Source organism: Saxophila tyrrhenica, assembly GCF_035928015.1.
Source record: "Saxophila tyrrhenica strain CCFEE 5935 chromosome Unknown scaffold_5, whole genome shotgun sequence".
Lineage (NCBI taxonomy): Eukaryota > Fungi > Ascomycota > Dothideomycetes > Mycosphaerellales > Extremaceae > Saxophila > Saxophila tyrrhenica.
The window spans coordinates 520043-547473 of record NW_027041737.1 but is presented as its reverse complement, the minus strand read 5'-3'; the positions used below and the strand labels follow the sequence as shown (position 1 = coordinate 547473).

Here is a 27431-nt window from a genome sequence, read left to right as displayed (position 1 = left end):
GGCATACCGACTATGTGAAGCAAGGAGCCAGTCCCGCGGATACTTTCTTCTCACATCTCTTCCACCATCGACTGTGGAGACTGCAACGATGCTTCGACGAATATGCATATCCAGCAGCTGAAAGACAAGCCACCGAGCTTTCTGGCGGCTTTGGTCTTCTTGACGCTGGTACCGCTATACTATGTCTCCTACCAGTACCGCTTGACTCATCCCTACGGCGGCCACGAGCCGGCAAGAGACAACGTCTTCTCATCGACAGACTTCGTCCGAGATTGGCTCAGCACCCACGTCGTCTCACCGTTCAATCCGTCCGCCCTCGCGACCTACTGCAATCGAACAGAATGGCGACCGAACCTCGTCTTCAATCTCGAGAATGCGAACGGAGGGATTGGAAATGTGCGCGGGAACACACTGGACTTCCTCTTCTTCGCAATAGAGGCTGGTGCATCTATTATACTACCAGGAAGAGCAACGCGAAGCCAAGAAGACATCAGCAACGTGTGGGCCGCTCGTGCTCCGTTCGACAGCTTCTTCGATGAGGAATGGTTCATGTACAATATGGCGCATTCTTGCCCACAGATGTCCATCTACAAGCCTGAGAAGCACCACAAGATGGTTGCACCTCTGCCAGGCAACTATCTGCCTCATAGTCGTCGCATCGACTCCGACGTTGGCAATACGAAGCAAGCGTATCTTACCCATCTCTCCGCATGGCTTGCCGACAACCCTTCATTCTCTGCCGAGAATCTCACACTGGTCAACCTTGAGCGCACCCTTTGGGACATCGACACCCGCAGTTTGCCTATGGGCTTCCGTCGCAACTTTGGTCAGCTGCTGCGGATCAACCCTACCATCCGCCGTCTCGCTGGGATCGTGGTGCTGAACCTCGCTCTCACATTCCGCCACAACATCAACCCTACAGCACCGATACCACGCCAGGCCTTCTACGGCGCTCACCTCCGCACCGAAGCCGACGCTCAAGGCGCGGGATGGCTCAACGACGCTTACTCCAACTTCTCCGCCCAAACCGACGCCTATATCGCGCAAGCCCTCCACCACAAGCTTAAAACGATTTACGTCGCCACCGGCAACTCGTCGGATCTCGAGCGCTTCCGCACCAAAGCCGCCACCCACCGCCCACCGCTCAACATCACCTCGAAATTCGACCTGCTCCCTCCGAACGAAGCCGCAGCGCTCAGAGAGCTGACCTGGGACCAGCAAGCACTGGTCGACTACGAAGTACTCCAGCGTTGTAGCGTGTTCAGCGGAATCGTCAAGAGTAGTTTTAGCTACAACGTCGCGATGACGAGGGGCCAGGTGCTGGAGGATGAGGGGAGAGTGGTGGATCCGTGGGCGGTGATGCATAGTGAAGAGGGCGTGGCGTTTGATGATGGGGTTAGCAGGATTTTGGGGCGGGATGGGTGGCATGAGCAGAGGATTCCGAGGGGGATGTGGCCTTGATGATAGGGGATGGGGATGGTTAAGGGAGGGACCTGGAGAGGCTTTAAATGTCGGTAAGTGGAACAGGTGCGAGATATTGAGAGACAGCTTTTGCAAGCGAATGCAAGTTCATTGCAGACGATCGGAAACGCAGTCATATCTTAATCCACGTAGACTCACTCAAGTAAGAAGCTCGCCTTTGTTTCAGGTGCTGCGGAGGCACTTGAACCCTGCGCCACGATCCGCAACGCAGCCCACTCTCGAACCTCACTTCATAAGCCCATTGTCTTCCTCTAAATAATTGACACACGATCTTGAACACGACCTGTAAAGACACACGATCATGCCCTTCGGATTCAAAAAAGGCGAGAAAGACGCCGACCTCGACTCGAAGAAGGCCTCGCTCTTCGGAAGCCGCAGCAACAAGTCCTCGCCAGCACCGTCCTCCGCCAACCCCTACGCCGCTGCTCCACCCCCGGCGAACGACCCTTACGCCTCCCGCAATGCCAACCCGTACGCCAATCAAGGTGGCATGAACGATCCATACGCCCCGAAGCAGCAGTCAAGACCATCGCAGCCACCAACATCCTCCTTCGGGAACCTCAGCTTGAACAACGATGCCCCTCCAGGCTACAACCGCGGCCCTTCGCCACAGCCTAACAGGTATGAGAAGTCCCCGGTGCCTCCTGGAGGCTATGGGGGAGCGCCTAGATACCAAAACTCAGGCAGCTATGGTCAGACGAGCGGCTACGGGAGTGATCCATATGGTAGTCAGCAGCAGCAGCAATCACGATATGGGCCAAGCGGGTATGGTGGAATGGGCAGGAGCAACAGCAATGACACCATGAGCACTGATGCGGGCCGCAACGCTCTGTTCGGGGATGCTGCAAATAGGGCCGCTGCCCAACCACAGCAGCCACCTTCCCAGCAACACGGCGGAGACAACTCCTACTCCAACACCGGCGGCTATGGTGCCAACGACCTCCCAGGCGGCTACGGCAGCGCTCCTGACCGCGAGTTGACGGAAGAGGAGCAGGAAGAGCAAGACGTGCTCGCAGCCAAGACCGAAATCCGCTTTATCAAACAGCAAGACGTGGCCAGCACCCGCAACGCCCGCCGCATCGCCGAGCAAGCTGAGCAGACTGGACGTGAGACCCTCGCACGTCTGGGTCAGCAAGGCGAGCGCATCCATAACACCGAGCGCAACCTGGACATGTCGAGCAACCAGAACAGACTGGCGGCCGAGAAGGCTTCCGAGCTGAAGACGCTGAATCGAAGCATGTTCGCCGTGCACGTCAGCAACCCGTTTACAGCGAAGTCAAGGGAGCAGGCTGCGAACGCTATCGCTTTGGAGAAGCACCAGGCGGAGCGCGCACAGCGGGATGCCACGACGGCAGAGGCATATGGTACTCAAGCCAGGCAGCAGCAGCACCAGCGTGATGTGAACGGGAACGTGGTTAGGAAACCCGCTGGAAGCAAGAGCCTGGCTGAGCGGGCGAAATACCAGTTTGAGGCGGACAGTGAAGACGAGGAGATGGAGAATGAGATTGATGATAACTTGTATGCTTCACCTATCATAAGCAAACCTTTCAGGGAGTTCATACGCTGATTTTGTACTACAGGGATGCCATCCACCGCGGCGCTAAAACACTGAACGCTCTCGGCAAAGCCATGGGCACGGAGATCGAGAGCCAGAATAAGCACATCGACCGCATTACGACGAAGACGGATAAGGTGGATGATCAGATTGCTCTTAACCGGGCGAGGTTGGACAGGATTCGCTGAGCTAGGGGTTTTTGCTTTAGAGCATTGGTGGAGCTTTACAACGGGACTCAGGGCACTGGAGCTTGGGAGGAGGGTCACTGGGAGGCGCTTTTGGGGTGGGCGTGGTATGCATAGGATGGATAGATATGGTGTCATGGCATGTTACGATCACTTGGCACTGCGCTGTGGGTATCATTCGTGTGTTGATGTCTTGTATTGATTGAAGGAGCTATTGCCATCGCAGTAAGCTCCCTGTCTATCCTGGCCGTTGCCAAACGCCACTCGCTTTGCTGCGCAACAAGACGTCTTCGCCGTCGACGCTCATTGCACCCCAGTCTTCACCATGTCACCGCATATCCTGTCCTCCTCCTTGTGTGCTCCGCCATAAGTTCCCATGCTACTCAAGCTCGATCGTGGCACTGTCGCAACCTTCGAGACGTAGGCGCCAGCATAGGTCCGCTAAGAAAGCGGTTAGTTGACACCTAGGAACCATGACGTGGAAAACCTTACCTCAACAAAGCTGTGACTGAGTTGCGCCCGCGTGCCATTCGTCGTCCGACATGCGAGATTGCCCACGACCAAGCTCGGTTGACATGTGCATGTTCTCCTCTTCGAGGCGCCAATTGCGCATTTCGAGCTGCTGGACGCGTTTGCGAAGCTCTTGGTTTGAGCGATGGTCGATATTCCTAGCTTCGACGTCGGTTGTGCTGCGAATGTACTTGCGTACAATTTTCGTCTGAACCCAGTTGGAGTTCCAGAATTGTGTAGCCCACGGGCCGAGCAGGACAGCGCCCAGCAGAGTGCCGACGATGCCAGGGATGATGGGGTGCATGTCGTCTTGTGGATTGTCGAAGCAAGACTCTAAGAGCATCTTGATTATGTTGAACTCGTACATGTTGGCAGTCACCCTAGCAATCAGTGAGTGGGAAAGTACGTGAATTTATGTGCGGAAGTCCTTACCACCAACGTCAATCTCATTGGTCCTTGGGCCCACATGACAGCCTTCGTGGCTCCCACATCCACATCCAGGCTGTTGTGCTCCTCTCTTAGACAGCCGTCTCAGCCTTGAGGTCCTCGTGCTTCTCCTTGAGCTCCGCGACATCCTTCGACCCTTCGACCGCCTTTGCGGTGAGGTCGTCAAGCTGATGCTTGATCTTGGTGCTCTCCGTGTGAAGATGCCTGATGCAGCCTGCGTGAAGACCGGCGATCTCTACGGTCCCCGTCCTGGTACGTGTCTGCTGGCCTTCTAGAGCGGACAACTTCGTGCTCAGCGCGCCGATGCGCTCAGAGTACTTCGTTTGCATCTGCGCAAAATCGATGCTGAGCTTGTCTCTCACGATCTGAGGGTATTCGATCTCTTCATCGATACGATGTTTGAAGTGCTCTTCGAGTCGGGCCACTTCTTGCTGGAGATCCGTCTTCGTGGCAGCCGTGTCCGAAGAAGCTTGCAATACCATCGTCTGCGTCTTGAGGAGTGCGATTTCCCGCTCAAACTTCTCCGCCGCCAGGAACAGATCGTCCGTGGTTGACGCAGCAAGCTCCGCCTTCTTCTTGAGCGTCTCGATTCCGCCGGAAGCATTCGCAAGAAGCGCTGAGAAGCTCCTGGTTTGGTCTTGCGTGGCGCGGAGTGTCGTATGGAGGAGTTCGATATTTATCTACTGGGCAGAGGCGGACGTGCGCTGGGACTGCAGAGCCTCTTGCAACGTCTGCAGCTTCTCTTCACGGTGAGCGTCACGAGCTTTGAGGTCGCTGGTGATGGCTTCCTGCTGGGCAACTCGCTCGTTGAGGGTAATGATGCTTGCATCTTTCTGGTCCAGCCGCTCATTCTGAGCAGCGATGAGCGCTTCGTGTGCAGTGATCATCGCATCTTGTCGGTCTGCCCGCTCGCCGAGACCGGTGATCATAGTCACAAGCTGCTGCGTGGTCAGGTTCGGGTCGGATGTGAATTCGATCGTGGAGGCGCTGAAATCAGAGAGCGACGACTCGTATGGAGTCATGATGGTGGCGCCGTCTTCGCTGAACGTGGTGATGTGCGACATTTTTGCTGCGCGGGGTTGAAGTTGTTTCGCAAGAGGAGGTATGAAAAAGGAGCCCTTCTCCGCCACCAAAATGTGCAGGAAAGTCCGTTCCGTCCCTCATAGCTTCAAGAGTATCGTCGATCGTCGAGAAGACCGCTCGTGGCACTTGTGTTATATGACCCTTCTCCGCCAGCAAAAGACGTGGGAAAGTCTATACCGTCGCTGAGAGCTTCATAGTATCATTGATTGTCGAGAAGACAGCTCGTCGGGGCTGCGATATGGCCCCTTCTCCGGCCCTGAGAGATGTAGGAAAGTCTGTACCGTCGCTCAGAGCTTTATACGTCCTGTCGACTGTCGAGAAGACCGCTCGTGGGGGGTTGCGGTATAGGCCCTTCTCCGGCGCCGAAAGGTGTTGGAAAGTCTATACCGTCGCTGAGAGCTTTGTGCCCTTCCGACTTTCGAGAAGACCGCTCGTGGGGGTTGCGATATAGGGCCCTTCTCCGCCAGCAAGACATGTAGAAAACTCTGTGCCGTCGCTCAGAGCTCTATGCGTCCTATCGACTGTCGAGAAGACTGTCTACGATATGGCACCCTTCTCCGCCGCCGAGACCCGCAGGAATGTCTATACCGCCTCTAAAAGCCTCGTTCGCCCTCATCGATTGTCGAGAAGACTGCTTGCGACATATGAGTTAGCGAGCCATTCTCCGCCGCCAGGGTATGCAGGAATTAACGTACCGCACCAGAGAGCTTGATGAGAACCATATCGATCCTTGAGAAGACTGTCTGCAATAGGGGACCCTTCTCCACCACGAAGACCCGCAAGAACATCTCTACCGGCCCAAAAAGCCTTATCCGTCACACCTTTCGTCGAGAAGACTGCCTCTACTCATCCGCGCCCTCTTCCTTCTCCTTGAGCATGCTCGCTGCGTCCACCAGAGCTTTGCTAGCCTCCAGGCTCGCCTCCTCTGCACTGTCCAGCTCATCACGCTTGATCAGAAGCTCTGTCGTCGCCACCTGAACAGCCATATTGTTGGTGCGCGCTTCATCGTACCCATCCAACAGCTCCTCCCACAGGTCATCCGGCAGATCCTCGTCCAAATCCCCTGCAATCTCCTCAATCTCCTGACAAGCCTGCACCACAGCCTTAGTCCTGCTCTCTGATACCCTGCTGACATCAATCGCTTTCCTGCTAGCCTTTAAAGCGGTGGCTTGAGCTTGCTTGGCCGCGGCGTGAATGTCCAGTTTCTCCTGCACGTCCGACGCCATGTCCACCAACCACTGCTTGCTGCCGTCCCCCTGCTGCTCTGCCTGTCGTGCCATTGCGCATGCCTCATACACTGCTCGGGCTAGGCCCCGCGGGAGGTCCACACGGGAAGCACGCAACCATGCGCGGAACTCACCTTTGTTACTATGCTGCTTGGGTGTTGTCGTGTCGCCATTGCTTGCCATGCTTGCTGGTGGCGTGACGCTGTGGTCCGTGGAGCTGCTGTCGGTGGCGCTGGTCGCTGATGGCGTCGACATTGCTGCTTCGAGGTCAGTGAGGTCGGGGAAAACAACAGCGCGTAACGCGTCACCGAGTCTCTTACTTGCTTTTCGTTGCGATGGTTTCTTGATCTTGTAGGATTGATGTTCTCTTCAATGGTACTCTTGCGATGGAGGCGTGAACGCCAGCTCCTTGCAAGGAAAAAAGATGTGCTTGCGAGTGACAAGCAAGAGAGTGACGGAAGTCGAAGAGCCAGGTGGAGAGTGAAGTCAAGTCGAGGGAACAACAACTTCGTCGCCCCCTGAACGACGCTAATGGAAAACAACAACAACAGCCTTCTCCAGCAGCAGAACAGGAGTTGACCGCCCTTTCATCAGATCAGCACCCGTCGTATGATCAACTGAGAGGTGATCAGACCATTGCTGCTTTCACAGTCACGAAGCCTTCCTCCGCCTCCTCGTCTTCACCCTCTCGGAGATCTCAACGACCTTCTTCTCGTCATCCTCTTCCAGCGGCCGCTTGACGCCCTTCTCAACCATCTTCTCCTCCTTCACGACATCCTGCACTACCTCTTCACCATCCTGCTCAACCTTGATCTCCACATCTTCGACCACCTCCTCCTTCTTCGCCACCAGTCTCTCCGTGAAAGCTTTCAAATTCGCCGTGAACAACACACTCTGCGCCCAGCCTGCCTCCTGACCCCACAGATCCCGGAACTTATTCCCAATCGCGTCGTACGTGTCCTTTGTCAGACTCGCATGCCTGCCTTTGCCAAACTTGTAGTCTCGCTGTACGATTTGCCATACGTGCGTATCAACAGGCACGGCCTCACCCCAGCCCAGACCCATCAGGGCCACGCAGTCCGCGACCTTGGGACCCACCCCTTGAAGCGCCAGTAACTCTGCGTGAGCAGCCCGATAGCCTTCACGACCAGACGGAGACCATTCGCCAGCGGAAGCGGTTTTGGCACCTAGGATGGGTGATTCAGGGTTTCGTAGTGAGTCGAGCCAGCCGTCCGGTTTCGAGGAGACCATCTGAGCAGTCTGGTGTAGGTACTTCGCCCGGTAGCCGAATCCTAAGGACCGCAGATTCGACTCCACATCCTTCCCAGCCAGCGCCTGCGGGGGCGGGAAGTCATGGTATGCTTCTCCATCCAAATGGCCGAGGAGAGGGCCGTAATTCACGCAGAGCTTGTGGATCATCTGCGATATCCGTATGATGTTGTTGTTGCTACTGCAGATGAAGCCGACCAACGCCTCCCATGCGTCTTGCTTGAGGATGCGTATGCCCGTGAACTTGGGTGCTTTCTTTGCGAAGTTGGCGTCCGCGGAGGACCACTGGGCGTAGAGATCAGACAGGTTTGGGGAGAGGTTGAAGTAGTGCTTGATCAGCTCGAGTGTCTCGTCGTCGGTATTCTCAGACTCCGAAGGCGGATGAGACGCTGGGGGTGTGAGCGGTGTTTGGAGTGTCGAGGGTGGTATTGAGCGGTAGTACAGATATTCCGGATCTTGGTGGAGTGACAGGATGCGGTTATGCAAGGCCATAGACCAGACGCCGGCGTCGTTCTTGCGCCATCTTCGCGGAGGTCAGTAATGCTCCCTTGTCTCGAGTTGGAGCATTACCTGAAGGACTGTCCGCAGCGGAGTGTGGTATTGATGCATAGTTCGGAGAGGCTTATGGGCAGCTTCTGCCATTCTGCGAGGTTGATGGCGCCCATAATGAAGTGGTCTGTTTCTGTCGAGGGGTGGTATTCGAAGTACAAATTGATAGAGTAGAACACGATCGCGAAGTTCACGCGTGAGGTCACATTTCTGCGCACGTGCACGCTAAGCCAATTTAGAGCAAACCTCACTTCATAAATTCACTTCGTGCTTTCATCAGAAACACATCCGTTGAACGCGTCAGAACTTTTGATATGAACCTCGCTATACTTTTCTCCCCTCAAAGCAGCACCAAGAACCTCCATCACGCCCAGTGCACCAGACACATCCTCCCCTTCCCAGGCGTGCCACACGTACACAAGATCTCCTCATTCGTCCTAGCATGTCCCAACGTGCCCTTCTTCCTACCCTCTCCCGCCCACTTCAGGATCTTGTCCGTCCTCGGCGTGGTACTGACATCGTTCATTGTAGTCGAGTCCGGTGGTCCCAGATGCGCGTTGCCCTTCTTCGCCGCATCCGCGACAACGCCACGATGCCACTCGCGACCACCTCGATGTAACCAGTCTTCGGACTTTTGGTGATCGGCGGCCTCTTCTGCATTGGAGGTAGTTCGTGTAGTCCCTACTCTCGTCTTCGCACTCGCCCTCAACATCGCGACGACAGCCAGCATCTGGTCCTTCTCCGCTTCGTCGTGAGTGCTCCCTTCCACCAACGCCACTGACTTATCGAGGAAGTGCTCTGCCTGTCCGACCGATGCCTGGGTCGATAGGACGTTGGATGCATAGACCTTCATCTCCACCTCCGCGAAGGGACTATGGATAATCTGAATACATTTGGCCCGGCAGATCTCGGGCTTTCCAGCACTGCGAGCCTGCATGGCTTCGACGAGCAGCTTCTTGCCATCTCGGTGTGCTGCCTCGATACCCGCTGCAATCGCATTGAGCTCCTTCGCACAGGTGAGTTTTCCACCCTCGCTGTCATCCAAGCTGCCATTCGCAGCCTCTAGCGCCTTGTTCACCGCATGCAGGTCAGGGACCACCTTGCCCTTGATCATCGCTTGGATCTCGGGTGAGCTGATGGTGGATGCTGACTTGGAGGATGAGGAGTTGGACCCGCGGAACGACTTGTTTCGGCCTTTGATGTCTGGTGATCCGTCCGCGGAGGTGTCGCTGGTGTGGAAGGTCCTTTGTGACGCGAGAATGGATGTTTGAAGTAGCTCGATATTGAGGAGAAGGAGCTGGAGTTGCGCTCAAGTCCTGGGCGTATTCGCTTTGGCTTCGGCGATGGTTGGGTGGGCTTCGTGTTCATCGGGAGGCGCTGGCTGGTCGAGGGTGAAGCAAAGTCGGTCACGGCGACGGTCGCGCAGTACGCCGCCAGTTCGAGATCGTCAGTGGTACCCTCGTCTTGCAACATCGGTTCCGGCAGGTCTAGGGGTGAAGGCTCCACGTCTTCGACTCTCAATGCTTCTTCTGAGGAGGCCGCCATATTGAGTGGCGTTGTTAGAGGAAACGCACTCGATCAGAGTAGTCAAGGCAGTCTGCTCGGTTCTCCAATTGTGTTAAGACTTCGCCATCGCCGTGGCCGGGTATAGTGCTGAGTACGAGCACGCAATGTCGGGAGTGTGTCGCTAAGAGCAGTAGATTGAAAACCGCCAGTCTCTGCTAGGCGGGAGCTGCGCCGTGAGGATATGTGCCAACAATCGTGAATGTGAGGTGAAGTCTGGATTCGAGGCGTAAACAAGCTTGTGTCACCGAACACGTGCTTCGGCAAAGCTCATATGAAACATGACCTCGTCCAATCGTTTTGTCTGACTTACTCGCTTCACTCGAAAGAACCGCGATCGTGAATGGAGCCGGTCGTGAATCGTCAATCTCATTTCATCAGGTCAAGTATATTCGTCTCATCCCTTGGAACGCTTCCACCTCTTCTGCAAAAGAATCCGGAATAGAGCTGAAGGGGTATCACATGCTTATCCCACACCCACCTCTCCAGGGAAGCCGCAGCATCATCCATTCGTAGCAATTCATAGGTCATTGTACCCCAGCACCGCCTTCTTAAGACCCAAATCCGCCACTGCCCAGCACCACGCTCGTCCAGCCTCGCCAGTGAACAACCCTTCTGGCGATGAGCTCTTCTCCAGCAGACCGTCCTTCTCCATCGCCTTCATCTCGTTGCCAGTAGTGTAAGTGAGAAGGTGCTCGAACTCCTTGTCCTGCAGAGCTAGAGCATTGCCTGAGATGCCTATATCGAGGTGTATCAGCCTTCACAAGTGCTCAAGACTGGGAAAAAGATCTTACCGTGACAAAGACACGGCTCCTTGGTCAACAGTCCCCTCTCCCAGATAGCTTCCCTGCCCTTCGCAACCGCCTTCTCAATCTTATCCCTTAGTGCTGGGAAGTACTCCTTGATGCTGTTCAAACTGACAATCACCCCCGGCGCGCCATGACAGACCTGCACAAGCCGGTCTTTCTCCACAGGCACGCTACTCGGAAAATTGCCACTCTCGAACTGATACGTCAACAGTACCGCCAGCTCCGTTTCCAGCTTCGGCGCATACTTCTGCGGGTTGCAGAGCACAATCTGAGTGATGATGCCGATCGCACCATGCACCGCGCCGATGTAAACCTTGCCGTGCCACTTCCAAGGCCGAGGCGAGTCGAGTATGGCGTCAATCACATCATCTTGAGTGTCGTTGAGAAGTTGCATTGTCTTAGGGTTGTCGCCGAAAGAGGCCTTGACCAGCCTTAGAAGGTAGAGGTATCCTGCACGACCGTAGAGGACTTCGTTCTCGGACTCGGGGTCTATGGCCTCGGCAGAGTAGTCGCACAGACTCGCCGCCATGTCCGCGTCTTTGCTGCTCGCTGCGCCAATGGCGAGCATACAGAGGATGTCGTCTGTAAGGCCGCATTTGCCGACTGTAGGACCGGGGTATGAGCCGATGTTGTCCTGTGCGTGCTTAAGGTAGGCTGAGCTTAGGCTTGATAGAGGTGTGTCGGCGATCGTGAGGTCGGGATAGAGCTGCTGGAGCACGAGGAAGATGTATGCGACACTTATCGGGCCTTTGAAGAGACCTCCCCCGGGCTGTATCGAAGCTGGCGGGTAGTTTGTGACGAGGCGGTTGAGAGACGCTTCCAGTTGGCGGTGAGGGTCTGGGAGGATTGTTAGAGCTGGCTCACTTGATAGCGCACATGTTGCGGGCTCTCACCTCTCCTCGCCAGCTCGGCATCGTTCTTGAAGTATCGCGGAGGCATTGTGGTAGAGGTCGTTGTGGTTTCAGGTCAGAGACGAAAGAACGATCTTACCCTGCCTCTTGCAGGCTGTGCTTGGGGTGGTAATGAGGGTGAGAGGCTAGGCAATGTTGAGTTGCCGAGCAAGCATGAATGCTCACATGTTCGACGTGTTATTGAAGTATTCGCAGAGAGCTTGAAGTTGGGCTGCAGTGTGACGTTGGAACGAACACAGAATGACTCGCGGACACGAAGCCCTCAACTTTCATGTGCCTTCATGCCTTCCTTTTCTTCCAACACCACCGAAGGAGCTATAAGCCCATCCGGAGGTCTATCTCAACAACTTTCAAGCACTGTAATGCAGTGAGGTCATGCTGGAGCACCAGCAGCCGAAAGCTGAACTTGAGTCTATCAACTCTAGATCTCCGCCAAAGGTTTGACTCATCTCCCATATCGTACCACCAAATCCACCATCTCTTCCTCCTCTACCATCTTCATGCCCCCCAAGAACAAAGCAAAAAACCATGCCTCCCTTCACCATCTCCCCCATCACCTCCCCCGCCGATCTAACCGCTGCCATCAACCTCTTCACCGAATACGCCACCTCCCTCAACATCGACCTCACCTTCCAGGACTTCGCGACTGAAATGGCGTCCATGCCCGGCAAATACGCCCCTCCACACGGAACCCTCCTGCTGGCACGGAACGACGCCGGTGAAGCGATCGGATGCGTGGGACTCCGCCCCCTATCACCCGAGGGGTGCTGCGAGATGAAGCGGCTGTATGTGAATCCTGCTGGACGAGGGACCGGGGTGGGGAAGGCGTTAGCTACGGCTGTTATTGATGAGGCGAGGAAATTGGGCTATCGCAGGATGCGGCTCGATACGCTGCCCACTATGACCTCAGCGCTGGCGTTGTACAGGAGTCTTGGGTTCGAGGAGATAGAAGCTTACTATGACACTCCGCTTGAGGGGACGGTGTTTCTTGAGTTGATATTAGATTCGGTTATCTTGTAAAATAATTTTGAGAAGACTCCCGCCTTGGGTGGCCATGAAGGAGGGTCTGGCTGCGCCGTTCAGGCCTCCATCAGCGGGCCATCCAAGCCTTTCGAATCATATTAATCTTGTACCCGCCTCAGCAACGCTGTGCAACCAGACGCCCAAGCTCCTCGCTCCACCCGCTATCCCAATCCCGAATTTCTTACTCATCAACCGGCCCCAGAGTCGGACTCATCGGCAACGCCACATCCTCCGGCTTCGGCTCCGGCCCCTTCTTCACCTTAATCACCTCTCCGTCCTTCCACTCATATACCAGCTCCTTCGGCCCGTCGAGACTCCGCCCAGAGTGCTGGTCAAACTCAGCGCAGTAAACTCTGATATGGTGGATGACACCTGGGCCCTGCAGGGCCTTCATCCTCTTCGTGACGAGCTTCTCGCACGGCGGTCTCGTCTTGCCGCCAACTTTGAAGGAATCATAGCAGATGTGGGCAAAGATGGAGAGCTTCTTGAGCTTGGGCATCTGCTGTCGCAGGTCGTCGATCCATTTGCAGTGACGGACGAGCTCGAGGACGCCGTGGCAGGAGATGTCGGTCGTATGTGTTGCCCTGAAACAGGCGTGACAGAAGAGGATGAGGTTCACTTCGAGGATCTGGATCTTCGCGACGAAGGACGGTATGTGGAATGCCTGAAAGGTGAAGTCTTGGTGATCGGTAAGGACGAGCTCCATGGCCCGGTCAGCACGGCTTTCGTACTCTGCGTTGATCTGCTTGTCTGCCAGCAGCATGTTGACGTTCGCTTTGTTGCGGATGGTGGCATGGAGGGCTACGAATGGCAGGCTGGACAAGCGGTCGAGGTCGCCTATGGTGGTAAGACCGTGCATGGCAGCAGCTAGAGGGGGCATTACACCAGTGGTGTTCGGCGCGTTGCCAGTGAGATTCATTGCCGGCGCGGGCACGGGCGCGGGCGTGAGCAGAGGCGTAGGCATATGCACAGGAATAGGCACAGGCATGGGCGCAATGGTTTGGATGCCGTCCATGTCGGATCCCACGGGTCCAGCTTGTGCGATGTTGTCCTTTTTGGAGCTCTGACGGAGGGTAATCGGTGTCTCCTTTTCGAGGAGAGCCTGGTCGTATACTTCGTTCCTAAGTTCCGCTGCCAGATCCATGAGTCTGAAAGGGACATGAAGCTGCTCGACGGTGTCGCTAAAGGCTTCATCCTCCATCGCGCTGTCTTGATCGTCGTCCGCGTCGTGAGCATCACACATCTCCTTGTCGCCATCACCTCTTATGCCGGCGGCAGCAAACGCCTCCTCGTCTGACCCCATGCCTCATGCAGCAGCTGGCAGTCAATGGGACAAGTGGTGAAAGTCAGCTAGGTAACAGCTCTCCCACTCGAAATTGAAGGAAAAAGTGTGACCAGAGTTGGAAGAAGGGTGAGATGAAACGGTCCACTCAGAGCATACTTTATGGAGAGAGAAAGAGAGCAACCGGCGGTTCATGCAAACCACAGCCTGCGGAACGGTAAGGCTACGGGTTACGTGGGAGCAGCAGTGAACAAGCTCTCTGAGCCCCTCCTCTCGCGGAGCCGCCTCACCTGCGGCGGGTGTAACATATCGTCGGGATTCGTGTGGTTCCAGGCGGGAAGACGTGGGCGTTTGCAGGCCAATTTTGGAGCAGCAATCGGCGTGTCTACTTTGGTGGGAGAACGAGATGAAGTTCGCATGCAGTCGCTGTCGATCTTATCGGCTGGCGCCGAGCATGGCCTTTTCCTCTCTTTAGGCGAGGTGCAGCTCTACAGCTCCATGTGCCTGTTTTTGAGGTGCGTTTGAAACGCAGACCTCACGATTGTACAGGACTTTGTACGTTGGCAAGGCTCATACGATGTCCGCAGCATCGTGAGATGCCACATATCGCCCACGCACGGAAGCTTTAGACAGACCACGGACGTCACTCCACCTGTGATCACTCCACTGCCGTCCAGCACACAAAAGCCCATATTCCCCTTTTTATTGCTCTGGCCACTTGTATCAACTGCCCTTCTTGTCATATTGTGTAAGCTTGACTATACAATGAAACCAACCCTCCCGACCTTCCTCCTTCTCCTCCCCTCCCTAACAGCAGCAGACAACGGCGGAGCCTTCCTCTTCTGGGACGGCCACTGCGAGCACGGCTGCATGGTCTCCTGCGGCGGCGAGATCAAATGCTCCATCGTCGGACCAGCCAAAACCAGCGTATGGCCGTGGTACGGCAAATGCATTGGGCTGGGTGGGAAGTGCGAGATCTATGGTCTGGCGTGCGGACCATCGTGCTTGGATGAGCGTGGCAGTCTTCAGGTTGGTCTTGTTATCGAAGCGTAGACAGCGTCGGAGGTATGTCGCTAATGGGAGGGTATAGCTGGCGCATGGAGAGCTCTGAGGGAGAAACGGCCTTGGTTTTGAGAGACAGCAGATGATCATTCAAACTCGCTTGCTGGCAATTCATTCAGTACACACATGCATCCAGCGACCTCCAAACAGATCAACACACCTCGCAACCCCTATGGATAGTCTACGCACCGCATATCGCTCAGTCATAACGACAAGCCACCTTTATCTCCTCTACTCCCACAACACAACTACTGAGCGCCACTCCTCGTACTCCGCTTGTTCACCTCCTCCTTCGCTTTATCCGTCCCCGAAGTCACGGCGTCCGCAACCTGATCCTTCGTCTTCTGCGCCTGGTCCTTCGCCTGCTGTGTCTTGGCGTTGACCTGCTCTTTGCTCGGTGCGGCCTTCGCACCGCCACCGATCGCGCCGACGAGGATGATGAGGAGAGTGACGGCGCCGACGGCGAGGCCACCGGCGATCTCGGGAACGAACTTGGCGGCTTCGACGGGGTCACGCTTGGCGATCTCTACGAAGAGGTTGAACTTCTCCTTGATGTAGAGGACTGGGTCGTCCATGAAGACGAGATCATCAGGCGACTTAGGTGCGTCTTCCTGCTTGGGCTTCTCAGCGTCCTCGACAGCCTTCTCAGATGCCTTCTTCGGAGCGAAGGTCTCCTTCTGGAAGGCGTCGGCGTCCTTCTCGGAGTGGCCGATGTAGATGTTGTCGAAGAGGATGTCGTTCTGCATAGTCCAGAGCTCGAAGCCGATCTGCAGCATTGTTAGTGGGTGCCTCAGTCAATACTCATCAAGATCTACTCACAGCGCCCATTGGCTCAAAGTTAGCCGGAGTCTTGTCCTCGTAATAGTCTGGGTTGGCAATCTTGCGCGGTGCCCATGGGCCTTTGTAGTCTGGGTTGTCGATCATCGGAGCAGACCACTTGCCCTTGTACTCTGGGTTCTTCATCATCGGCTTCTCCCACGGGCCACAGCCAGAGACCTCGTCGCACTTGGGGTTGGGCACCATTGGTGGGACCCAGTCACCGTCCTCCTCATCATCCCAGTCTTCGGGCTTCTCGGCCTCTGGGTCCGGGATCATGGTGGGCTCGTCCTCAAGCCAGTCGGCTGGCTTCTCGGCAGACTCATCAACAATCTCGTATGGCGCGTCCTCGTCCCAGTCATCAGGCTTGGTGGCATCTGGGTCGGGCATGGTCGGCGTGTCAACCCAGTCCTCTGGCTTGCTGTCCTTGGGGTCATCAATCTCCTTCGGTGGGTTGACAGCCGGGCTGAAGTCTTCAAGAAGGGTGCCGTTCTTGGACGACTCGCCATCGATCTTGATCTCGAAGCTCTGGTCTGGACGAACGATGAGGGTGTAAAGGGTCGTCTGCTTGGTGATGCGAGCGGATGGCGGGCTCTTCAGGTGCTTCTCCTCGTACTCGCCAGTCTTCGGGTTCTTGTGGCGGAAGATGAAGTGGACCTTGTTGGTAGAGCCGCACTTGTCGGGACCGAACATGATGATGTAGGGCGAGGCGTTGGAGAATTCATCGGACTGGAGCTTCTTGTTGTCCTGGAGGAGCTTCATGTATGCTCCACCGCACTCGAGGCCGCCCTGGAGCTTGACCTCGTACTGGACAACCAGAGTATCGTCCTTGTTCGTGATGGGCTTGTCGAACTTTGCAGAAATGGCGTGGTGAGCAGCCTTGTCCTTGAGGACCAGGCCCTTGTCTCCCTCTACGCCCCGTAGGACAGTAGGCTCCTCGACGTCCCAGGTGCCGACGAACTGCCATTCCTCCTCCGTGTTCTCCTTCTTCGCATGTGATGCCTTCCATCTTGAGCCGTCAAGGCTGTCGGTGAATTGCTCGAGGAATGGGGCCTTGAAAGTGGTGGGCTGTCTCAAAGTCAGCGAAACAGCGGTGTCCATCGGATCAAACCATACTTACAGTGAAGGTGGGCTTGTTAACAGCCGACGAGGTCACACTCTCAACCACAGACTCGACCGAGCTCGTCGCCTCAGTGGCAGCGGACTCAGCATCGTCAACAACATCAGCGCTCGCAATGGCTGCGTAGCAACCGAGTGCTAGGAGGCTGGCAGCACGCATGATTGCCAATGCTTTTCAGGACAACAGGAAAGACCAGAGACAAGAACAGAATGCCAGATGCTCGCTCCAAGAGGATGGATTGTCGAGGGAAGAAGTGAGGACGGCAATGGCAGATTTATCGTCCGGCAGAATAGTTTCGAAGAGCCACCTGTCGACTATTTCACCACAGCTCCACTAGCGCGCCCGCCTTTTGCTCCTTCTCCGCAAAACCCTCTGCCAGGCCACGTGACTAGAACGAGCGCACAAGATATGAAAGTGGATGCGGAAGCCAAGCAATTTTTAATGCCTTCCATGCCATTGATGCACGACTATGCTGTCTCACCATCGAAGCAGACCGATGCAGGTCCGCAGTACTATGGTACACGTAGAAGCAGCCCAAGCGTGCTCGCTCAATGCGTACCCATCCCATAAGCAAGCATACAGCCTGCCGTCGTTGCGACCTTGCTTGCCATGCACGTGCAGTGCTTGAAGAGACAAGCTGTGAGCCTCCGGTGGTCGTAACGACGACCCAAGAAGCTTCAGGCAAACACCGATGCACTCTCTTTCACCCATCACACCATCGCCATGCACACACCCTCTGCACACCCCTTCAAACCTTTCACAGCCCCCTCTTCCGCTGATAGATGCATCGCTCTACCAAGCATTCACGTCAAAGTACTCTTCACCAAACACCGTGACCACCACCGTACGATCGGCGAACTTCCTCCCAGCAAGCGCAGCAAGCGCCTTCTTCGCGGAACTCGAGTCCTCGTACTTGATGTAGATCTTGCCGATACCGTTGTTCTGCCTGTTTCCGGTGGTCGGACGGGGCATCTTGACCTCGAGGATCGGACCGTACTTGACACACTCTTCTTTCACATCCTCCAGGATCTCTGTTGGTACTCGTCAGTCGTGTGTCAGGGGGTGGAGAGTGTAGTCAATACGTACCATCCGCCTCGTCAGCATCCATCAACTCCTCTGGCGTGATCATGTTCATCAGGCACAAGACCCTGCCAGAGTCTGCGTCCTTATTGGTCGTGCCTGCCATCATGCTCATAGCGTTCACACTCAGCTCGCCGCTCATCTGCTGGATGCCAATACTGGCGCGCTGAACTTTGAGAATGCTGTCTCCGAGCTCCATACCGTCAAGACTCTCAACGGCGATATCGGTAGCCTCTTTGGCATTGGTATACTCGCAGAAAGCGATGCCGCGGCTTTGACCTGACGAGGTGTCTTGGACGAGAACAAAGTTCTTGAGCTCCCCGAACGACACGAGAAGTTCTTGCACCTGCTCTTCGCTGAGGTATACTGGAATGTTGGTGACTGAGACCTTATACTGGGTGTCTGGCACGGTGCTCGAGAGGACGCCGGCCGGATTCTCGGTCTCGTCGGTCACAGCTGGCACGATGTAGTCTTTCGGGCGCTTGATGGACAGCCCAGAATCGTGACCCGACTGGCCAGTGCTGGTGTCCATGGCTCCGGCATCCATGACAGTGCCGTCGAGAGCCAAGGCGTTGGTTGCGTCTTCGGGGGTCTTGAACTCGAGCAGTGCGTAGCTGCCATCCTTGCTGACCTGAGCGGAGATGCAGGGGTCAACACCGCGGGTGACATTCGTGCCATTGAGCTGCAGGTTGAAGAATTCGGCAACCTTGTCGTCAGTAGCGGACGCCGGGAGCTTGTAGACGAAGAGACGCTTGGACTGACGCGCTGTGGATGGCTTGAGTGCTGCACCGTTGGCTGAGCCACCCGGCTGGTCCATGAACGCCTTGAGCTTCGTTGGGTCCATCGGCTGCTGCCTCGGTGCGCCGGGAAGTGGGAACATGCCGGACAGCTTGGCCTGCTCTGCGGTGACGTTCTCGTATCCTGGTGGCTTGATGTCCCACTGTGTCATCCTGCGCTTCTTCTGCAAGATGGGCACGACGTCGGTGAGATCGGGCGTCGGCTCCTTGACCTTGCGTGGTGGTGATCCTCCTTCTTTCTTGACCGACTGCCTCTCCATCTGCTGCATGTCATCGCGGTCGCGGGCACGGTCTCGGTCGACGTCGCGTCGCTCTCGGTCGTCGCGCGGCCTCCTGCGATCGTCGTACGCGTCGCGGTCTCTGCGGTTGTCACGTCTGCGGCCATCGTCGTCACGCCTCGCGTCTCTGCGCGCAGACCCACGGTCCCGATCTCTGTCCCAGTCTCTGTTGTCACGCCTGCTGTCCCGCCCGCCATACCCGCCATACCTCTCCTCCCGCTCCCGCTCTCGATGGCCACGACTATGAGAATAGGAATCTAACTCACCATGGTCTCCGCGGTTGCGTGGCGGCTACGTGTAATTGGTTGGCATATTGTTCGAGCTTGCTGGGGCAGGGTTTCTTAGACGTACAGCCATGGTTGGAGCATCTCTCCTAGGCGAGCGCGAGCGATTGCGCTCCCTGCCACCGCGGTCTCCATCGCGGTCTCTCCGGCGATCATCGCGCGAAGACTGCAGCCTCCTGTCAGACATCTTTGTCAACGTGGTGGGTGAAGAGTTCAGGCTCTTACGTGGTAGTCGCGAGAAGACCCGAGCCGCCCGTCTGCTGGAGGGGTTAGTGGTGCGGCTGCGTGGTTAGAATGCTGCTGTTAGCTACCTCTGCTTGGATAGCCTCCGGTGCTCATCACACCGTCACTGAATGTCGTCGGAAAGTGGTGTGGTGTTGTTGTGTGCAGTCGATGTCGGGTCGCTGAAGTGAAGGTTGCAACCTGAGCCCTGCGGAGGAAAAAGCCAGCCAGCTCAAAAAGTCCAAGCTCGCCGAAACTCAATTTGGACGGCCAAGGGAACACTCTCACTTCACCTTCAAGTCCTCTATCCTCATGGTCGCTGTAGGTCGGCTCTGTAGCGTAAGGACGAGCAAGAACAGGGTGTGGCAGTGCTACGGACACTTGTGGAGCACCAATTGGTTGTAGCATGGAGAACAATTGCCACTCCATAGCCCATTACATGCAGTTTGAACTACACTACATACAGCAGCTTTCTTTGTATGAACAGGCACTTCGCGGCAGGGAATGCGAAGAGGCGCCGGTGCAAGCGTGCAATTCGGTGCTAAAAAGCTGATATTCGTCCTACGCTCATCTCCTACCCATCCTAAGCTCAGGCGGCCGCTCACCAGTAGTCGTGAAGCGCAGGACACTCTCCAGCGACAGGGGAGGTAACCTGGGATCAACGCCCTCCTCCTTCTCGCCACTCGGCATCACGTCGTCCATCTTCTCATCATCCTCGTCCTCGCTCTCACTATCGCCGTCCAGCTTCCTCTTCAATCCAGTAACCACGTCCTCCACCCCCTCCTCCCTCTCCTTGATCGTGAAGTCGTCCCCAAACGCGCCATCCTCCTCCAACATTGGCCCTACAATGCCCTGGCTCGTCGGACCAACGGAGTTCCATAGCGCTCTCCACTCCTCACCCTTCGTACCTCCGACGTCTGTAGTAGTGCTAGTGTGCTCTTCTACCCATTTCTCAACGCCCGGCTCCATCTTCTTCCGTAGTAATTGTTGGAGCAGCGCTTCCTGTGTGTGGCCAGGAAAGTTGGGGAGCGGGTACGCGTGCGCTTGCCGGAGGAGGGCGCCATGAGTGGTGGTGGTTTCCAGCAGTTGGGCTAGGTTGAACGAGAGGGCTTGAGCTGAGGCTTGGAGCGAGGGCCTACGGAAGGCTTACCTTTAGCCGATGTGTTGGTAATAGAGCTGTAGTAGAAGCAGAACGAAAATATGAAGCTGCAATGGGAAAGACGACCTACCATGTCGGCAGCGGTTCTTCGCGCTCAAGATTGCTGCGCAAAGACGCAATGGAGGTGGAGAGTTGGGAGAGGCGTTGGCGCAGCTGGTCGATGCTGCGGATTTGATCCTGTGCGATCGACATATTGTCTGTGGTTTTATGATGCGTTTTGCAGAATTTGAGCTTCTGACCAAGGTGAAGACGCTTTTTGGAGAAGACGGCAAGCGGCTTCTGCTTGAGGACTCTTGGCGTCCCAGTAGTTTCGCATATACCGGCCAAGGCCAACGACTTGCCGCTTGACTGTGGGTACCTAATCTTCTTCCTCCCCTCCAAACAACGCCATCTGTGCCATCGTAACCTCATCATCCCTCAACACACTGAGAACCAAGTGTCTCCTTCGTCAGATACGACTTCTTGCGTTTAATTGCCACGTCTTCCCTCCTCACATCCAGCTGTCACATGCTGTCGTAAAGCACAAGCGTTTCTATCTTGCAGTATCAGGTGACGACAAGTGAGTGTAGACGTCTTTCCTCATGTGCATCGTCTTCTGCCCTTGTTGTACTCATATCTCAGCCTCCATTGCTACTTTCCTTCCCTTTACAACAGCCGTCGTTCGTTCACAGCCATACTATTTCTAAATCTTCCTTTACTTAAGACATCAGCTATACAATCTGCACCACAAGGCAGCCAGTTGCTGGTCAACAGAAGCAGTCACATTTCACCGGATTCACCCCCGGATGACTCGGCAGGCAGTTGGCATCACGATATCTTGCACATGATTGCTTGCTATTGTCGTTATTTCGCAACAATAGGGCCCCGGTCTATTGTCACGACGACATATATCCCTGGTTGACAGCCCCCTGGAATTCTGCTCCGACCATCTATACCGACACACACCTTGCTACTTTCGTCTTAATCAGCCAAAGTCATGACGATGCAACCAACTCCCAATTCTCTCGAAAGCAAATACACCTCCAACATGCCGTCCGGACACATTAGCTACAGGCGTTCTCGACCGAGCAATCACCTGCGGGCCATCAAGACCCAACGTCCCGATATGCTCTGCGATATCCTCCACTGGGCAGTCGACGTGTACCGCTTTTCATCCTTTGAGACCTTCGACATCCACGTCTCCATTCACCCAGGTGCGGCTGCAATCCAAGTGGTCGACACCTCTGGCCAGTTCATAGGCTGGGACAAATACGTCTTCCAGGTCTGGGGTCAGGCGGACAAGACTATGGCGGTAAGGCTAGATAGCCGGGGCTGCATCAGAGTCTGGTTCAACGATCGCTGGGCTCGCTTCACAAGATTCCTAAGGTTGATCAAACCTCCCTACAGTTGGAACCTCTCTAAGGGACCTCTAACCCGAGCGGACCAAGACTTCCAGTGGTACCAACAGAGCAGGTGGTGGCTTGGGAATCGCAAGAGTTTCCTCTTTCTAAGACTGCCTCCGGAAATCAGGAATCTCATATACGGGTTCGCTCTGGGTGACAAGATCGAGCCGTACCCGACACATAGAGATCGAGGTGTTGGCTCAAACTCTCGTTCCATGATCATACGCAGAGCCAACACCGCTCTCCTTCAAGTCAGCCCCCTGGTGTACAAGGAAGTAAGCGACATGATCTACACCTTCACTCCTTTCTTCGTTGAGCACTTCGGGGTTGCAGAAAAGCTTCTGCGCAAACCTCGACCCTGCTCTCGTATTCGGCAGCTCGAGCTGGCATTAACTCATGACGATTTCTTCTGGCTGTTCGGAGGTCAGTTCGAGGATGACGGTGTCATGACCGCACCACACCAGGCTGCGACAACACTTCGGAACATGAGGCTTAGCAAGCTACGGCTTAGAATTGCTGAACCTCGCCCCGTTACCGCAGACGAGCGCTTTGATGGGGCGTGCCAGAAGACCGTGGTGGACTGGATACTGGAAGCCGCTTGGCCCACCGTACGAGGGCATCCCGTCGAGCTGGCAGGGTATGTGAAGGCGAGGCAGAAGAGGGCTTTTGAGGCTGCCTGTAAGGCGGAGAGGAAGAAGTTCGACGTTTGGCAGAAGCAAAGGATGGCGGTGGGAGATGAAGAGGGTTCGTGGGACGACTACGATGAGTGGCTGGAGCAGGTTGGGGATGACGAGGGCGGTGGCGTGATGCTGGCGGAGACGACTATGGTCATCCAAGAAGACGAGCTTTTCGCGGCTGGACGGGTGAAGATCTCGGCAGAGAGGCCATTGTGCTTGTGCAAGGTACACTGTGCTGTCGAGTGTTGGAGTGCGGATGATTGAGTGCGTAAGCGGGTGGAAGCGGTGACATCGGTAGCACTTTGCTCCGAGAGAATTGTCGAGCCTTGATGAAAGGAGATTCGAGGACTAGGTCTACAGTTATTGATACCACAAAAGTTCTGTTGTTATTCGATGTTCACAGCGCTTTTGCCGCTGGTCACGTGTCGCGCTAGTCATGCATCACTTCTCACTGCACTTCGCGAGGCAAACACGTTTATGCCACCCACTTCACAGCATGTTAAAGTGATCACTCTGGGAGGCTTACTAGTAGTTCAGGAGACGATGCTTACGACACGACGTTAGCCTTTTGAGGTTAATGACCATGGAAACATTGGCCGACTTCGAGCAGCCATTCCCGGAGCCTACCAAGGGCTGTCCTTGCCATACACGAATACAAGCGAGAGCAACAGCAACGGCGTCGACACGGGATTCGAGCCTGTGGACTCCCTTTGTACACCTGCAATAATACACATCTCGGTGGAGCTACAATCTCAGATTCGGCATGTCTCAGTCATCGCACCTCTCCCGGTACAGGCCCGCCGTACTCGCCATCACTAGCATCGCTGCTGCCACCTGTGTCTATGCTCTGTACAGCGCATGCTCGGAACCACCGGCCAGAGATATCGGTCTGCGTCGCAGTAACGCTGTTCACAGACAGAGCCGGGAAAGGCGGGATCCTGACTTGAGCATACTGGGCTCCGCGGGACCCGATGCGGACCATCCGTTAGGAAGCGTCCTCGTGACCGTTGGACTGGAACACCGCATGCTTGATATCGCTTCCGAGGGCATGCCATCAGATGCAAATTTCCGTGAACGATTCGGTGTCGACATCACAGCTACCTTCCGAAGACAGCTGAGCATTACCATAGCAAGATGCTTCTATGAGGCATGCTGGCTGGCTAAGGACGAAGAAGCTCGAGACCGCTTGCGCCGGCTGGCGCCAGAGATTGATCGGCTCTTCACTACGTTTGCAGGTGTCGACATTGGCACCATTCGCGACCAAGCGCCAGGTATTGCGCACGCTGTGTTGGGTGCTGATGAAGGACATTGCCGATCAGCTATTGATCATTTCCTAGTGGCTCCTCCGTTCACGGAGATTATCTCCGATGATTCGGATGACGACCAAGTAGCTGCAGAAACTGAGGATGGAAACTCGTTCACTGCCAGCGACCCGGAGCCGTCCCAAGGACTGAAAGGCCTGCTTTACCACATCGCTGAAGCCGAAGCGAAACGGAAAGCGTACGAGCATCGTGGTGTTCACTGCGACGGATGTCACGAGACACCGATCCGAGGAGTCCGATGGCGTTGCCTCAACTGTGCCGACTACGACCTCTGCTCTACGTGCGAACAAACTGTGCCTCACTTCCCGAACCACGTTTTTGCCAAAGTCAAGATACCGCTGCCGACAATGTCGCGAGGCTCTCGTCCTCAGGCGAACTGGTATCCAGGGTACGCAGATTCCAGCCACTATGCCTATCTGAAGTCTTCCGTCAAGAAACGTCTCGAGGAAGAATACGAATTTGACTCCACGAAATTGGATGCGCTGTACGACCAGTTTACGACTCTCTGTAACGTTGGGTTTCCCGGCGACCCTGCCCACATTGACAGAGCAATCGATTGCAATGCTTTCAGACGTGCTCTGACAAGCGAGCGATGGCAGCCACGCTTCAGACAGAACATACTTTACGACAGAATGTTCGCATTCTACGACACGGACAAAAACGATCTCATTGGCTTTGAAGAGTTCGTCAGTGGTGTGGCTTACATTCGAGGTCCAAAGCGTTTTCCGTCACTGGACCGAGCATTGCAAGGCTTTGACACCGACGGAGATGGCTATGTGGATCGGTACGACTTCATTCGCATGTTCCATGCTAAGCACGACATACAGAAGTTGCTGCTCACTGATATGATGGAGGCTCAAGAGGAAGAGCGCACCATGAACGCCGTGGAAGATCTAAGGTCGAGCCAGCCTATCAGTGCCATGTTTAGGGATGAAGACATCCCACAAGGCGAGGTCCGCACGGCCACAGGAAAGACCAGGGATCGACATGGAGACATGCAACCTCTGCCTGGCGCCAAGACGATTCTCGAAGACGATGAAGGGTGGCCGGACGACGAACAACGACGGAGAGCAACGAATACAGCCCGGCGACCGCCGCACGAAAGGATGCAAGGTCACCTGTCTCGGTTCGAGGAGATACTTAGCCAGACCGATGGACAGCAAGATGCTGTCGGCAGCAATGGACTGGTCGTGGCACACGACGAATCAAACGCAGCTATGGAAAACTTTCCCCCGACGAATGGAAGCGCTACAGGATCTTGCCCACCCCCGACCGCCGCAGAAGACGAGCCGCTGGACAAAGACGTTCTGTGGCAGATTGTCGAAGACGGCTTCCATGAGATGCTCGACCCTCTCTTCTTGGCACCAGAAACGGTCGACGGACAAGTCGTCGCAACTCGAGAAGAGAGGCAGAAATGGGCCAAGCAAGTTGAAGAAGCAGCGGCTGATCTGGAACGGATGGACCAGGAGCTGGAGTCAGGAGCAGAAATCGATCCGTTGGTGGCCACTGCTAAGGGCGCCTTGGATCGCTTTGGTGGAGCGGACAAGACGGTAAAGGAGGAGATGGTGCCGACTGATGCTGACAGCTTGTCGAAGCTGGAAGAAGAGATCTCCCAGAAGCCTCTCGAAGAGCTTCTGCAAACGAGCGGTTATGAGCTGCTTGATGGAGCAGGGCCAGAGGGTGAGGATCAGGGTGCCTCAGCAGCCTCGACTGGACATGAACCGGCGGACTCTACGATGCCACAGAACCGACCGAATGGTAGTGCAGATACCAAAGTGGTGGGCGATAGTCCCCGGCAAACATCCAACACCGCTCAGCCGGATGACCCAGATGCTGGCGCGGCGCATACCGTCGAAAAACCTCCCTCCGCAGCTCGTCTTCGCCTCTTGACCCGTCACGCACGGCTAGACCAAGAGATCGAGGCTCGAGGTGGGGTTGGAAGACAGAGGCTTGGTGAGATCGAGCATGCCATCGAGGACACAGACCTGGGAGGTTTGGTTACCTCGTGGCTGGAACTCGCAAGTTTCTGATGAGCGTCGACGCCCGCTGTACAAAACTTTATGTATTAGTAGTAATCACCACTGAACACCAGGCTTTTAATAACTCTTCACACTCCAGACTTCCACGGCCACCAGGACCAGGTGGGACAGTGATGAGGGCCAGAAAAACAACCATCAAGCACGAGCCGCTTTCCCTCCGCCCTCCTCCGGCCGAACGTCAACCACAAGTGCCGAACTCGCTTCGCACGGCTGATCTGCGCCAACTCGCATTTCAGTTCAATCTCAGCCATCTCATTCGCTTCCCCGTGGGTCTGGCTCCGCGTGCGCGCCATGTGCCCCTGCGACATTTTGCGGGGCTGCTCGATCATCTCGCCAACAGCACGGATGAATGCGTTGGGGTGCCGCAGCCAGTCTGAACTACAGACTGTTTGCAAGACTGTCTCAAATGGATGGTGGCGCAGTTATCGTGCGGATTTTGGGTACGATACCTCGATCTCGGTTACGACTTCTGACATTGTGATGTCTGGTTGCCATACACCTATTCTGTCATATGTCGCCCAAACTGACCATCTCGCCAAGGTAACTATCTCGCCAAGGGTAACCATTTCGTACCTTGCCTTACCTCCCTTCCATCGTTCCATAGCCTTATCGCAAAAGGCACCTTCGTGACTCGTCGCAATATCGCCCTCGTCGCAAAACCACATCTTGTCACGAAGTCACCGTTTTCGGATAAGCGGAACAAGGCTCGAAAGGTAAATATCCTAGCGCGGTAGGCGTAGAAGGGACGACGACGACCTTGCACGACGACGAACATAAACACAAACAAAAGAGGGCATACACCTTACGAAGGTAGAGGTGTAAGAGGTAGCGATTCGAAGGTCAAAATTCGAAGGATCTACTAAGGTACGGGATTTTATCCGACCAATTTTGGACTACCACAATCTATATTTGAGACAGTCTTGCCAACAGTCTGTGGAGGGCTGGACCTCTCCGCCGGCAGCCAGTGATCCCCGGCTCGCTATATAGATGGGGGCGAGGTAACGACATGTCATCTCACTTTCATTGTTAGCTCTGTCTTTCCATCTTTTCTCACGCGCAAAAAGAGCAGGAATAGAGGCTGAACCGTAATGGCGCCTCCAGAGATGCATTTGGTGCACAGGTCGGTGCGCTTGAAGTGGCACACAATATGGACGCTGACGCGACCGCCGTAGCCATGCTCAGGAAGGTGACATACCGGGCACCGTGAACATGCAAGCCGGAGAAGGCGACGACACAGCGTTTGGACAGGTACATATGCAGGCGTGGACATGGCTTGATGTGTAATGGGCTGACGCGACA

The 27431-nt window shown here is 55.5% G+C and overlaps 15 protein-coding genes across 15 annotated transcripts; 5 read left to right on the top strand and 10 right to left on the bottom strand.

The window, feature by feature from the left end:
- Positions 1-102: 102 nt before the first annotated feature.
- On the top strand, positions 103-1461 carry LTR77_003576 (uncharacterized protein; the record flags this gene model as incomplete). The annotated part of the gene is made up of 1 exon (XM_064800832.1): positions 103-1461. The coding sequence occupies one exon, from the start codon at positions 103-105 to the stop codon at positions 1459-1461; it is 1359 nt and encodes a 452-aa protein (XP_064660783.1).
- Positions 1462-1783: 322 nt separating this feature from the next.
- SEC9 (Protein transport protein S9 plasma membrane t-SNARE) lies at positions 1784-3225 on the top strand (the record flags this gene model as incomplete). The annotated part of the gene is made up of 2 exons (XM_064800831.1): positions 1784-3000; positions 3063-3225. The coding sequence occupies 2 exons, from the start codon at positions 1784-1786 to the stop codon at positions 3223-3225; spliced, it is 1380 nt and encodes a 459-aa protein (XP_064660782.1).
- A 490-nt stretch (positions 3226-3715) lies between these two features.
- Positions 3716-4099, bottom strand: LTR77_003574 (uncharacterized protein; the record flags this gene model as incomplete). The annotated part of the gene is made up of 1 exon (XM_064800830.1): positions 3716-4099. The coding sequence occupies one exon, from the start codon at positions 4097-4099 to the stop codon at positions 3716-3718; it is 384 nt and encodes a 127-aa protein (XP_064660781.1).
- A 151-nt stretch (positions 4100-4250) lies between these two features.
- Positions 4251-5243, bottom strand: LTR77_003573 (uncharacterized protein; the record flags this gene model as incomplete). Its single annotated transcript, XM_064800829.1, has 2 exons — positions 4251-4806; positions 4864-5243. 2 exons carry the CDS (start codon positions 5241-5243, stop codon positions 4251-4253), a joined length of 936 nt encoding a protein of 311 aa, XP_064660780.1.
- Positions 5244-6104: 861 nt separating this feature from the next.
- Positions 6105-6743, bottom strand: LTR77_003572 (uncharacterized protein; the record flags this gene model as incomplete). The annotated part of the gene is made up of 1 exon (XM_064800828.1): positions 6105-6743. One exon carries the CDS (start codon positions 6741-6743, stop codon positions 6105-6107), a length of 639 nt encoding a protein of 212 aa, XP_064660779.1.
- A 396-nt stretch (positions 6744-7139) lies between these two features.
- Positions 7140-8422, bottom strand: OGG1 (8-oxoguanine glycosylase ogg1; the record flags this gene model as incomplete). Its single annotated transcript, XM_064800827.1, has 2 exons — positions 7140-8280; positions 8328-8422. 2 exons carry the CDS (start codon positions 8420-8422, stop codon positions 7140-7142), a joined length of 1236 nt encoding a protein of 411 aa, XP_064660778.1.
- A 248-nt stretch (positions 8423-8670) lies between these two features.
- Positions 8671-9851, bottom strand: LTR77_003570 (uncharacterized protein; the record flags this gene model as incomplete). The annotated part of the gene is made up of 2 exons (XM_064800826.1): positions 8671-9509; positions 9560-9851. 2 exons carry the CDS (start codon positions 9849-9851, stop codon positions 8671-8673), a joined length of 1131 nt encoding a protein of 376 aa, XP_064660777.1.
- Positions 9852-10389: 538 nt separating this feature from the next.
- On the bottom strand, positions 10390-11617 carry LTR77_003569 (uncharacterized protein; the record flags this gene model as incomplete). The annotated part of the gene is made up of 3 exons (XM_064800825.1): positions 10390-10607; positions 10664-11515; positions 11572-11617. 3 exons carry the CDS (start codon positions 11615-11617, stop codon positions 10390-10392), a joined length of 1116 nt encoding a protein of 371 aa, XP_064660776.1.
- Positions 11618-12117: 500 nt separating this feature from the next.
- LTR77_003568 (uncharacterized protein) lies at positions 12118-12609 on the top strand (the record flags this gene model as incomplete). Its single annotated transcript, XM_064800824.1, has 2 exons — positions 12118-12374; positions 12465-12609. The coding sequence occupies 2 exons, from the start codon at positions 12118-12120 to the stop codon at positions 12607-12609; spliced, it is 402 nt and encodes a 133-aa protein (XP_064660775.1).
- A 184-nt stretch (positions 12610-12793) lies between these two features.
- Positions 12794-13915, bottom strand: LTR77_003567 (uncharacterized protein; the record flags this gene model as incomplete). Its single annotated transcript, XM_064800823.1, has 1 exon — positions 12794-13915. One exon carries the CDS (start codon positions 13913-13915, stop codon positions 12794-12796), a length of 1122 nt encoding a protein of 373 aa, XP_064660774.1.
- Positions 13916-15204: 1289 nt separating this feature from the next.
- On the bottom strand, positions 15205-17051 carry LTR77_003566 (uncharacterized protein; the record flags this gene model as incomplete). Its single annotated transcript, XM_064800822.1, has 3 exons — positions 15205-15723; positions 15776-16840; positions 16893-17051. 3 exons carry the CDS (start codon positions 17049-17051, stop codon positions 15205-15207), a joined length of 1743 nt encoding a protein of 580 aa, XP_064660773.1.
- Positions 17052-17684: 633 nt separating this feature from the next.
- On the bottom strand, positions 17685-19518 carry LTR77_003565 (uncharacterized protein; the record flags this gene model as incomplete). The annotated part of the gene is made up of 3 exons (XM_064800821.1): positions 17685-17923; positions 17979-19338; positions 19399-19518. The coding sequence occupies 3 exons, from the start codon at positions 19516-19518 to the stop codon at positions 17685-17687; spliced, it is 1719 nt and encodes a 572-aa protein (XP_064660772.1).
- Positions 19519-20120: 602 nt separating this feature from the next.
- MED8 (mediator of RNA polymerase II transcription subunit 8) lies at positions 20121-20904 on the bottom strand (the record flags this gene model as incomplete). Its single annotated transcript, XM_064800820.1, has 2 exons — positions 20121-20688; positions 20783-20904. 2 exons carry the CDS (start codon positions 20902-20904, stop codon positions 20121-20123), a joined length of 690 nt encoding a protein of 229 aa, XP_064660771.1.
- An 835-nt stretch (positions 20905-21739) lies between these two features.
- LTR77_003563 (uncharacterized protein) lies at positions 21740-23035 on the top strand (the record flags this gene model as incomplete). The annotated part of the gene is made up of 1 exon (XM_064800819.1): positions 21740-23035. One exon carries the CDS (start codon positions 21740-21742, stop codon positions 23033-23035), a length of 1296 nt encoding a protein of 431 aa, XP_064660770.1.
- A 499-nt stretch (positions 23036-23534) lies between these two features.
- On the top strand, positions 23535-26123 carry LTR77_003562 (uncharacterized protein; the record flags this gene model as incomplete). Its single annotated transcript, XM_064800818.1, has 1 exon — positions 23535-26123. One exon carries the CDS (start codon positions 23535-23537, stop codon positions 26121-26123), a length of 2589 nt encoding a protein of 862 aa, XP_064660769.1.
- Positions 26124-27431: the final 1308 nt, after the last annotated feature.